Source organism: Varanus komodoensis, unplaced genomic scaffold (assembly GCF_004798865.1).
Source record: "Varanus komodoensis strain SLA01 unplaced genomic scaffold, ASM479886v1 scaffold21, whole genome shotgun sequence".
In the NCBI taxonomy this organism is placed as follows: Eukaryota; Metazoa; Chordata; class Lepidosauria; order Squamata; family Varanidae; genus Varanus; species Varanus komodoensis.
The window spans coordinates 17,480,575-17,493,761 of record NW_025335589.1 but is presented as its reverse complement, the minus strand read 5'-3'; the positions used below and the strand labels follow the sequence as shown (position 1 = coordinate 17,493,761).

At 38.1% G+C, this 13,187-nt stretch overlaps 1 protein-coding gene across 1 annotated transcript in view; it reads left to right on the top strand.

The window, feature by feature from the left end:
• The window catches only part of GLRA3 (glycine receptor alpha 3), a 49,382-nt gene extending 37,617 nt beyond the window's left edge, over positions 1–11,765 (top strand). The window contains exon 8 of the mRNA XM_044430800.1: positions 11,415–11,765. Coding sequence (XP_044286735.1) covers positions 11,415–11,696 — 282 coding nt within the window. The 3' untranslated portion in view covers positions 11,697–11,765. The remainder of the gene's footprint in view (positions 1–11,414) is intronic.
• Positions 11,766–13,187: the final 1,422 nt, after the last annotated feature.

Sequence of the window (13,187 nt, the reverse complement as noted above, 5' to 3'; positions counted from 1 at the left end):
AAAGGCATATTGTTCCTGACTCACGGCTGCTTATGCACTCTTTAGTTAACATTGTGATCTCTAGCTCTGCTTCTCTGTCTAATCAGCAATTTATACAAGTCCTTTTTGTGCAGAAAATGGATATTATTTCTGATGGGAAAAGGAAGTCCCATTTTCTCCTGCATATTTGTGCTGTTCAGGCACACTGTCTCCTTAGAGGTTATGTAGCAGAAAGCAGGAAAGGAAAGCAGGAAATGCTCCTTTGATAGATCTCAGTTCTGTGATGAAACTGAAAGTAGATACAGCAGATTTTCAGCCAATTAAAGCTCACTGTCAAGGTCTCAATGGAACAAGGAGTTTTACCACCTAGGAAGAACAATGTTAAAATGCATTGTGCATCTTATAAACTATGAATTCCCTATTCTCCATGTGTTTAAGCTCCAACTCAAGACCTAGTGTCTCTTTTCATTCTTTTGGGAAGTGGGGAAGAGACACTTTTTTCTTTTGCTCCCACTCAACACTTCTGCTTTCACTGTGGCTGGGATGATGGAGGATTTGCTGGGATATAACAAAGGAGAAATAAAAGTCCAACAATTGTGGAGAAAGCAGAGACAAGATGCATAGGAATTTCCTAGGATTAGAAGAGTATCAGTGGCTTCTGACAGTCCAACAGTTCCTTCTGGGTGATGAACAATTAGGAGTCATGCTAGGGACAGAAAAGTCGCAGGACAAAATAACACACAAATGTGCATACGCTAATACACGTATGTTCTAAAGACTGGGAGTGTCTTTAAAGGATTCCTAAGGATGTCCCTACTTGTAAAATTGAATGAATAGACACAGGAGCAGACTGTATTTGCAACTCAGTCAGAAAGATTCAAGGGGTGGAAGCAGGTAGTGAACCACACATAAGCAAAAAGCCAGGTAATCACATGAACAGAGGTCGTCAGGGGCGCTGTACCTTTATTTAGTACTTCAGAAGAAGATCCCATGGACATCAGGGTGGTGAGGCAGAGCGTTTCCCTGAGTTTCAGAGTTTCAGGGCTCTAAATGAAAGATGTGGGGTTTCTGAGCCACTCCTTAATACCACCTTTGTGGTGGTACAAAGGTAACACCACATTACTCATGATGAGACATGTGGGACACCAGAAATTTATTGAAATAAGGACAGAAAATCCTTCAGTTTCAGGCTTTTTACTCATCTTTCTTATCAGGCAATAGAGAAATAGAATTCAGACAGAAGAGCCATGAGAAATCTTAAATTTCTTAAACTGTTTTTAGATTACAAAGATTACTGTCTTCCATATATGAAAGCATTAACTGCCAACCTTCTTTTCAGTACAGAATTGGATACAGTTTTAAACACATACACAGATGTTTTGTAGGCTTATGAAGCAGGGGATGATATAGCAGCAGTATTTAACACTGCTGCCAAACTGGTTCTTCCATCCAGATTATAGGGTGCATTGGAATCTGCAGACCTGAGAATCTGTGTGTTGCCAAGCAGTTAGGTAACAAAAACAATTGGTAATTAGAACACAGGCAAATAGCTTGTTCGATTTCAGTTTAAAGACAATCGATTTTCCTTTCAGTAAATCAGAGCATGCCATTGAATTTTATTAACACTCTGTAATATTCTACTTTGCTTGTCCCATTCCCTTTCACCCACAAATAATTAAAAAGCTTGGTGCCCGCCTAATTTGTAACACATCTGACAGAGGTTAAACAATTGCTAGGTCTTAGAACTTCTTTTTTTTTCCTTTTTAATGCAGACAGAGTGAAAAAGAGAAACAATTGACCATTGAACTCTATCTAGCCCAGAAATAAGTAGAGAGCACCAAAAACAAAACAAAAGTAAAAGTGCACCCCTGTGTAGTTCTCAGCTGGGTCATGCCAGGTGTTGTAGGCCTTTATTCTGTCCAAACTTGCATAAGATTGTGCCTTAAATGGCTTGAAAAGATGTGTTGTATTGTCATCCTGTCCTGTCCTATCCTGAATTTTAGAAACATGCCACCTACAGTAATGAATCAAAGAATGGCCTGTTGTGTGTGGCATCATGTTTCAGACACAGTGCTCCTCTTGTGTAGGGTAGCACAGTGAAGAGTAGTTCAGTCCTTACTTGCCTTGCACCCAGAATTTCTTGTGTAAAACCATCTGTCATCCACTGCGTCAGCCTAATGATCTGGAAAATGTACATAGCTTAATGCTTAAAGGAATCAAAGTATGATTTAGAATTTTGACCTCACCCTTGAGGTTGAATTGATTGTCTGAGCTGTTTCATAGTGAGATGGTTACTGTCACTTATTTAAAAGGTTCTTGCTGATTGGAGAACCATTGCTATTAATATATCAGTCGTTGCTGCCTCAGAATAATAGTTTCTTCATGCAAACTGTAAAGTCCAAATGCTGCACACAGGGGGTTGGATTCAGGATATGTCTTCTGAGGGAAGAAGGATTCCATTTCTAGAAGGTTCTGTACCTGATTACAAAAGTTTGTCCCCCTCAACCCCAGACTACACCACATTCAGAAGGGTTCACACATCATGACAAGCAATCATGTGTGGTGTGCATTTTTTGCCTGGATGGGTCTGACAATCAAGTTCCACCCAACACTAAATGCCTGGAGCATGGAAACCATAAAACAGACTGTTGTTTCTTATTATGGTTTCTAAAAACAAAACATAGCATGACAACAGGCTTCAAATAATACAACAGACAATCCTGTGCAAGAAGCTACTGTGATTTGCCATGTTGTGCAAACCCACCCATTGCTTAGTAGTTTCAGGGGTCACCCTGAGCAAATTCGCTTCCACAAATGCTATTGATCCAGCATAAATCTGGTTTCTGCTTATGATGGAGCAGAAAGCAAATTTTCTCCACCATGCCTATGTACTACGTGACACTGGTCATGGTATATGCACTTGTATGAAGACACATATGATTTATATAAACTTTCCACTTTTTACAATTGTTATTTGCAAGGGAAGGATCACGAGGTGAAGGATACATGTGCGTGGTAGATGAAGAATTGTATGTCCCCTATTTTGTTACATTGCATGTGAAGTAAAATATGCAGCTTGGCCCTTTTTCCAATTATATGTACACTTGTTTGGATGGCATGCAGTAGTGCTAAAATGAGCCCAGCCAGAGAAACAATTTCAACATGTCCAATACCTCATTTACTGCATTTTCACCTCTCACTCTTTGAAGTATGGTTGGAATCATTCCTGTAATGGAATAGCTCTGTTTATCACTACAACTTATAAAACATATTAAGAAGGATTCCAAAATCCATAGTTAAACACTTTCTTAAATAGGAACAACCAAAGATGCACAACTTGGGGCAAGCTTTTGAGATATCCAGGTATCTATATAAGAATAAATGTCCTTGATGCATGAAAGCAGCCTAAAACAACAACAGCCTGAAAGAACTGATATTGCCAATTAGTCCACAGATCATACTAGTGGATAAAAATTTTTAGCTCCCTGCCAGCAGACAAATACCACTAATTATCTTCTATTTCATACAGAATTACCTGACTGCTTGCTTGGAGACAATTCTTTCTTACTGCAGACATCTAAGCAAGTGGTTATTTATAAACTCAAAAGAGCACAAAAACAAATGTTAGCCCATTTGCATTATCTGCCAATACAAGATACTAGGCCATTAAATATTTTTAGACCAATATCAAATACCATGAGAGGTCACATATTAAATACTACCAAATGCCAAATAACAGGTGAGAAATATCAACTATCAAGTGCTAATAGATATTAATAATAATAATAATAATTTCACTTGTATGCTGTACCCAGAGCCATTAAGCTTTCTGAGTGCCTTGCATTACATTCAGCAACAATGAATAAAACAATTCCATATAAACTATTCATAAAAATCAATAAAATAGCACAATAAAAGCAAGAACAGTAATAAAATCAACATTCACTTAATTTTCAAACCCATTTTAACAATCAGATTACAACAATCATTTAATTAAAATTGTCTAGCGGCTAAAACTCTGATACGGCAGTAGCAGTAATAAAAGCCAGCATAAAATCAACCCATTGACCCACTAAAATATTTGCAAAAAGGAAATGTTTTTAATAAGAGTCTGAATGACAAGGAGACCTCAAATGAAAGCATGTTCCACAAGTGGGGCACTATTGAAGAAAAGGCACTTCTCCTAGCCGTTTACCCAATTACTTCAATGGGAGAGGAAGCCAGAGAAGAGCCTCAGATGAAGACCTCACTGACCAGACTGGGACTTATAAATATAGGTGTTCCTTTAGATATCAGGACCCAAAATATTTAGGAATTTGTATGGGACTGCAGGTGGTGCAGTGGTTTAAACTGCTGAGTTGCTGGGCTGGTTGATCGAAAGGTCAACAGTTCAAATGCACACGACGGGATGAGCTCCCATGCTTTGTTCCAGATCCTGCCAACCTTGCAGTTCAAAAGCATATAAATGCAAGAGGATAAAAAGGTACCACTTTGGTGGGCAGGTAACAGCGTTCCGTGCACCTCGGTGTTTAGTCATGCCGGCCACATGACCACGGAGACTGTCTGCGGACAAACGCGGCTCCCTCGGCCAGGAAACGGAGATGAGCACCGCCTCCTAGAGTCAGGCATGACTGGACTTTAATGTCAAGGGGAAACCTTTACCTTTAATGTTATCATAAGCACTTTGCATTGGGTCTGGAAAGCAACTGGCAGCCAATGTAGCCTGTGCAGGACCAGCATGATGTGTCCATGAAAGCCAGTCCTCATTAGCAGGCCTGCTGACCTATTCTGGACTAGTTGAAGTATCCGGATCATTTTCAAAGGCAGCCCCATGTAGACAGCATTGCAGTAATGTAAAATGTAAAATACTAAATATTAGTGGATGTAAAACTCAGATTGTTCAATATCAGATACCATGGTATGTGAAAAATGAACACTGAAGATTAGATCTACTGCTAATGTGAAGTCCTTGCATTCTGTAGTCCTCTCTACAAGTTTGGTTTCTGCCTTTCTATTAACCATTGAGTGGGATCCAGATTTATGAGCATGCAACTGGGCTGGCTGAAGCTCATGCTCCTCTAGCCATGCCTCCAATCCCCTGGAAATGCTACACGTATAGTGGGAAGACCTTCCTGAATGGGTGGGCTCTGATGATGCAGAATGGAGAGATCTCCAAAAATCAAGTGGAAGCAGTTTCTGTTAATGGAGCTGCACTCCCAGAAGTTGCCTCAACTTGAGTTTCAGAGGAAATTCCTCATCTCCACACCACAGCCTACCCCGTTCAGCAGTGCCTCTTAACCTTCTGTGCATTGTATCTGGAGCTCAGGGTGAACTGTTATGGAGAGCAGGCGGTGGAGAACTCTTACAGGCAGTCCAGTTCTATTCAGTTAAATCTGAATCCAACCACTTAATAAACTATATCTTTGAGCTGGATCTAAATATATTTAGGCTGAATACATCTACAATTTACACCCATTTTGCCCTTTTAAAAGCTCTTACAAGAGAGTGCAGGGAGCAAGCTGGAGATGTTTCATACATAATTGATATACACAGATACTGTTTTGCGTGTTGACATTTCCACTTTAAAAGAAGCAAGCATGCATACTAACTTTGTACTTGTGTTGGGAAAAAAAGATAGTTTGCTCTAAGGCTATTATCTTAATAGCCTTTATTTACCTTTCAGAAGTTTTAAACATGTTAGTTGAAGTTCTAAATGCCATTGGACTTCACTCTTCAAATAGCAAAAACATTGCTAGACTGGCTTGATTACTTTTCCCCCCACTGATAATCATATCTTTTTCCCCATCTTTCCCCTTTTTGTTTTCTTTGTGGTCCACCTTCCATTTTGATGGAAGTTTTATGAGGGAGTACTTGATGGAAATGAAATCAATGCATCATTGTGGCGTAGCAATGGCTTGAGAAGTACAGAACACATAGACGGGACTTTGCCTCAAATCTACAATATAAATTTAAGGGTAAACTATGTAGAAGATGTCCCATTTGTCATAACATGATGCCCAGTCATTAACAAAGACCTAGTCATTTGTCTGAACTAATGTCTTTCCATGTGAACATCCATACTACTTATTTGTTGTACTACTATACATGGTATGATAGAAAGATACATCTGTGCCTCATATTGGAATCAAAATTGGTGACAGTCATTTAATCAAACAAAATTAACATTTGTTTTTGCTCAACTTCAAAGCATAGATTAAAGAGGAATATATTATTAATAGATCTAAAAAATTATACATCTAGAGACTTCTACAAACACAATATCATCAGCACCATGAAGGAATTAAGAACATAAGGAGAGACATGCCAAAGGCTTATCTAGTATAGCATTCATTTCATATAGTTGCCAACAAGCTGCCTTTGGGAGGTCCAGCAACTTGTGTTTGGGACGTACGTCCACTAATCCTGAAGGTAATGTATAACTGCCATCACTAGTAGCCATTGATAGAGTTATCATCCATGAATCTTTATTCCTGATTTTCACATGTCAGTTTACAGCCATCCCTACATCCTATTGCAGTTACATAATCTGTGAAATTTAACTTTGTTTTGGGTTAAGAGAACTCAACTGAATTTCTTACCATTTAGTTTTATGGGATCACTCCACTGCATTCATAAAAACAATAGGAACCTGTGAAGCTGCCTTATATTGAAACTGACCAGTGGTCCGTCTAGTCCAGTGCTGTCAACACTGACAGCAGCACCCCATTTTCATGCAGAGACCTTTCAGTCATTCCAGGAGATGCCAGAGGTTGAACCTGGAACCTCCTTCATGCAAAATAATTACTGAACCACTGAGTTATGCCCCCTAGTCTATAATTACCATCAGAGGGAGGAAAACTTCCACATCATTCATCATGTTGTATACTTTTATTGTGTCTTTTCTTACTAGCCTACTTTCAAAGCCAAACAGCCCCAAACATTGCAAATTTTTCTCATAGGGGAGTTGATCCAGCATTTTGACAATTTCTGTTGACCTTTTCTGTACCTATTCCAAGATACACCTTTTCAAGGTTACATGAGCAGAATTGTAGACTCTGGGATTGATGCAATCTAAAAGCAGTACCGGGCTCTCACTAAATGCATAGAAAAATAAGAGTTAATGTGAACTGTCCCAGAGTCCAGAAAATCAATCTCCTCGCATTTGCTGCTGCAGCTGATGATGTCTCCAACTTCACTTACCTGACAGGGGCATGATTATGCTCCACGCATGTTGATTGTATTAGGACATAATGTGGCCTGGCTCACTCTCGTTGTGCCCCTTCTTGTAAAGATTCACATGCATTCCTCAAAAGCTACTGCAGATGATGGGGAAGCTGACTGAGCCATCTTTAAACACTGTAGAAGTACTAAAGAAGGTGTTTCTGGCTCTGCCAGTACCAGTGCTTGTCTACGAAGTCTAGAAGAAATCTCTGGCAATTAGAAGAAACAGAAGGAAATACAGCCCAGTTCAAAGGTCCCAAATCTTTGGGACCATCAATGTGGACCACAACAGGCATAAATTAAATCTCAGTCTAGCAGTGATCTTTTTGCATTAGAGTTGTAGATACATTATATTATTTGGGAACCCAGTAAAGATTGATCGGACTCTACCACAGGGTTATGAAGATCTTTAAAGATCTGCATCAGGCCCCCATGCCACAGTTCTACAAGAATGTCTGTTTTGGCCCAACATGTCCTCTGAGCTACCTGAGGCACATGACTACTGTTTTTAAGAGTTTTCACTTGTCAAATGTAATGGAAACAATATATCACCAGGTAAGCTTTTAAAACATTCATAGGCATGCTTATTTTATATAGATATTGCCAAAATGCTTTCTGCAAAATACAGAGCATGGTGGCTTTTCTAAATAAGGCATGTGTTTTGTGCTGTTGATAAAGTTATTGTTGGTTAGGAGTTCTTTAGATGATGTAATAATCCTCCATTTTCTCTTCTTTTTTTCCAAAAACATTTCCCCTACTTAAAAAATAATAATGGGGGAAATGAAGGATGGAATTCCAACATAGAAAACTGCACTTTTTCTCCTATTGTATTTGCACAATTCTGTTATAGTACAGTGTCACCTAGACATTGTGTAGCAGAAAAATAGAAAAGGAAGAACTTTTTGTATAGAGCTCTGATCTCAGTGCTTTCATGAAGCTAAAAGTAGATGAGAAGATCAAGAACTTCCTGTGGAAAAACTCCACACTGCAAAGTAATGTTTATAATCATAAACTGCAGAAAAGTTCACAGTCTATCTTCTCACTGTAATTTCATGTACTGACTAAAGTGGCTATATGTTATTCCAAAGAAGAATAAATGATCAAAGTATGCATAAAACCAAAACTACCATGGTCAAGAAGCTAAAGGAAATTAATTCCTTTACTTATTTTATAGCTGGATATTTTGCACAGCAATGGTGACATGCAAAGTCAGCAGCCCAACTCATTACTTCCAAACCTTTCAAAAAACTATATTCTTTTTTAAAGAAAAATGGGCAGTGCTTCTTTAATCATAACTGATTCATGTCAATAAAATATGCAAAGATCTGTTTCTGGAAAAATAATCTAAAATCATGTTAATAGTTAGGTTTCTTACAACGCAGAAGGCATTCTGGGGCCAAAGGATAAATCAGATCTTCTCCTCAGTGTAGAAAGAGTTCTGAGCTCATAATCACTTCCACCACGTTTCTGCAGAAATCTCTGCCGTTTTTATCCCTCTGATATGGAAAAGGTAGATTAGTGAGTGATCCCTGAATATATTCAAATCAGTTTTGGATATGGAGGATTCAAATTTATTCTAGTTTCCAGATACGCAAGCAAAATGGTGACCAAAACATCTAGCACATATATACATATGCCTTGATATAACACAGGGGTGGAAGAAAGTGAATCTCCAGACATTCCAGGTGGTCCTAGTACCATAAGTAATTGCCAGGAACAAAGTTGAAATCCAAAACATCTAAGATCTTCTTTCTCATCACCACTGATCTAACAACTATTTGGGATGGGTAGGCACAGAATAGCATTCTATAGCTTTAAGTTGCCATTATAAAATGTTACTAGATGCCAATTCAAATTGAGAAGTTTTGGTGGAGTCTAGATCCAGAATTGACTTCATCCAACATGTTTAGATCAAATGTTGTGATTAAGAAGGAACTGTTTAATTAATAATAATAAAGAGCACTTATGAATAGACTGGCTTTTTTGAGCTTAGTTTTGCAATTACTAAATTCTATTCAGAATGGTACTAGCTTTAGTCATATGGTAAAATGAATCACACTGCTATGCATTCCTAAACGATCTAACGTAGATTTTGAATCAGTAGGGTCAATATTTTTGCCATTTCTTCTCCATGTTCATTCATTTAGTCTAGACTATGAATAACAACAATGAGGATGTTATTCCACAGACACTGAAATAAAAGCAAGATTAGGCCTTGTTTTAATATAGAGTACAATCTATGATCATTTAGACAGAAAAAAACTCAAACTCCCAGCTGGAGTATGTTGAGAGTTGTAGGACATTTTTCTTCCCCTTGAATTTTAAATATTATAATTTTCATATCAATTAGCACTTTCATCTTACTTACATCATGTTGTACTTTTGTAATCTTCATTTGTGAGTAATTCATAGCTTATTCATTTCTTGATGTTGTATTCACTTTTCATTTCTTTTTGTTTGTCCAGGGTGCAGCAACAGCTGCAGCAAAACCATTCGAAGAGTATGTATATGTTTTTGAACACAGTTAGCAGTAGATATCAGTTATTTGGTTTACACTGTTTTACATGATTTGGCTCCATCTGCAGGATTTGAAAGCAATTTTCTGCTATTGTTGAATTATTCTGTATACATTACATAAAACAGTTTTAATTTCAGCTGTAAACTAAGCATGCAGTTTAGAGAAAGTTAGACTGTTCCCCTTTCTTTTGTTCCTAATCCTGCCAAAATATATTTAACTGTTACATATCATTTGATATAATCATACATTACCTTTTAAAATTTAATTGTTTACCCACTACCCTAGGAGTAAACGCCACTGTATAGGATTGCATAGTGAATATGATAAGTTCAATAGTGGGTGAGATTTCAGTCTCATTTGATAGGTATGTGATCTCATCAGAAGTTTTATTTAATACACTGGACCTAGCTTTACTTGTTAATGAGGCTAAATACCAGGACAAATACCAGATCCCATCACATAAAGGTGCATTGAAATTAAACAAAGAAACAAAAAATATGACAAATGCTCTCCTGTGATCTCACGGCAAAATTAATGTAAGACTTGTCCTTTAATCTATTCTTAATCTACTCCATTGAAACACATGGAAAACACTGAATTGAATTTATACACTAAACACACAAGTTAAGTTTTGTTTCCCCTCTCCTCTCTACAAGGAAAATTAGTGCTCTTGCAGATCAGCTTTTTTCTATAAGAGGAACTTACAGAGGACTCATCTATTTGTAAATATCTATCTAATATTTCACATGATGAGAACAAATGGTGAGGAAACAACAGTTGACAATGACACTGACAGTACAAGACTCAAATAAGAGAATGATAAGATAAATGTATGCCAAAATGGGCAAGTTTCCCCTATCAGTTCCAAATGACAGATTTTCTAATAGGTATTACAATAAGCACGCAGACGTTTTTCCAGGATTTGACTTTTAGCTCTGCCCCCAAAAGCTTTTTCAAAGGGCCAAAGGGCCTGTCTTGCTCAATAATATATATATGAAACTACACTTTTCATTCAAAGATTTCTGGTCTTTTAGTGCCATATTTCCTATAATACTTCAGGCTTTGACATTACACATATCCAGGGATGTTGAAATAGTTTCATAGTTTATTTCATAGTTTTCCTATTTCAACACACACAGTTTCCTTTATTATTGTGCCCTTTTAAAGTGCTATCTGGCATATATACAATTTTTGGTTTCAAATGTGCCAGCAACATTCCATTCTTTTTTTAACTTAATGGGGCATCTATTGTATGATTGATGGCACTTTAATATATCCAGCTAGCAGCATGGTTCCAATGCAAGCTCAGTCTTCATGCTCATTGGAAGAGGAGCAATCTTAGTATATTGTTCTTTCAATGCATTGAGTAACCCCATTCTACGTCCTGCCGAGCTGTACCCAATAAGGTTCTTTCTAGATGCACATGTGAATACACCCTAAGGGTGGTTTGTGATACTCCTTGGCCATCATATGGCAAAGGCAGACATTACAGTTTCACAGTTTTTAGGTAGACAGTGGTCAATAGGTTTTTATGACTGCAGAATTGTGTTCAAAATGGAAGAAAAGATATTGAGAAGCCACACCGTGGTTGCTGGGTTATAGCTAATATTTTGGAATACAGGGTTTGGCATAAAGATGTGGGGTTTTAGACTCACCAGATGAAGAACTTTCATGGTTTTTGTTTGTTTTTTAACAGGATGATGACATAAGGGAGAATCGGTTCAGCTTCACAGGCTACGGAATGGGTCCGCCATGTATACAAGCAAAGGATGGAGTGGCTCCAAAGGGGCCAAATAATCCAGTTCAGCCTGTACCAAAAACCCCTGAAGAAATGAGGAAGGTATTCATTGATCGAGCCAAGAAAATTGACACCATCTCCCGAGCCTGTTTTCCATTAGCTTTTCTGATATTCAACATTTTTTATTGGGTCATCTACAAGATCGTAAGGCATGAGGACATTCACCAAAAAAAAGATTAAGGTTTCCAGTGCTTTACTACTTCTGGTTTTCAATTACTGTGGTACAACTCAGTATACAAATACTGACTGTCTTATAAAGGCATGGAGGAAAGAAATTATATATGACTTGCTATGCAAAGTCACAAAGGGATAGAAGAATGAAATCCAGTGAAGATACAGTACTTACTACAACTGCATTTCTACTTGTAATTACTAAAATTATTCTTTTGCAAACTTAATTCACAGCATTCTAGACTAAAACTCTACTGCCAACAAGTTTATACATACATAATAGTATCATATTCTTTGATGTTCCTTGCTACAATTTTTAATTCAATTGTATTTTTAAAATCTATTAAATGGGGAGTCCCAAATGTCTTTAGATAAGTGCCATATTGACAGACTAACTAACTACACTTTTATGTATCCTTTAAATTATATTAGCAAATGTTTACTTTTGGCCTTGATTCTGAAAATGTAACTGTTTCAGATGAGGAAGCATGCTTTCTAGAAATTCAGGGCACTGCCAATGACATGTGCAATAAACACAGGACACATTTTAGGCTAATGTTACAAAAAGGAACTTCACACAAATTACTTCATAATGATGCAATCCACAAATGACGCAACAAGCTCCCACTGATGTTCCAGCAATGCTTCAATACTGCTCTAGAATAAGCAGTTTGTTGATTGCCAGCCATGTCACAAGTAATAAGCCTTCGCCAATGATGGGATTTCTATTCCAGATACAGAAATATCTTATCACACTTTATAGCATGCAGAAGTGTAAGAGTCAGCAGGCTAGGCCTTCTTTTCACTTGACAGGTCACTAGCTCCTGGCACTTAGCTTACATGTTGTGCTTTGAAGCCAGATACTCCAAATCACACAACTGAGTACAATGATCTTCAAGGCCCCAGAGGCTACTGGGCACAGACAGGAGAAGATTACGTGTGCTGAACCCTATAGGAATTATGAGAAGTGAATTAATGACCTAATATACTAAGGGTAAAATCTTCTGGAGCTGAGTGTAAGCTACCAAACTCAGAGGCTAACACTCCTCCAGTGCAGAATTTCATCACACTGCTCTTCTACTCTGCATTTGCATGAGGTAGCCATTTCCAGCCATCTGACAACAACATCTCAGGGGAGGTGGGAAGGAGGCTGCAGCAGTTTCAGGCTTCTCATCGCCCCCAAAATGCCCCCCTTGACCACACTCTGAATTGGCTTTCCTGAGCTCAGACTCCAGTAGGAGCAGTTCTTTCAGTGCTGGCTGCAAGCAAGCGAGGGGCAATTCTCAACTCCAGGATCCAAGCCCTGCCTCCCGCTTTGAGCCAGGAAGCCACAAAGACAACGTCTAGGGGCCCCAGGATCATTCCCTGTCTTTTCTATTTATTTATAGCATTTGTATACAACTTTTCTGATACAAGGAAGGTGGTTTATGAAACATAAATCCATAATCTGACAAAACACAGTGCAGCAGTAAAAGCAACATACCAAAACAAATCTTTTAA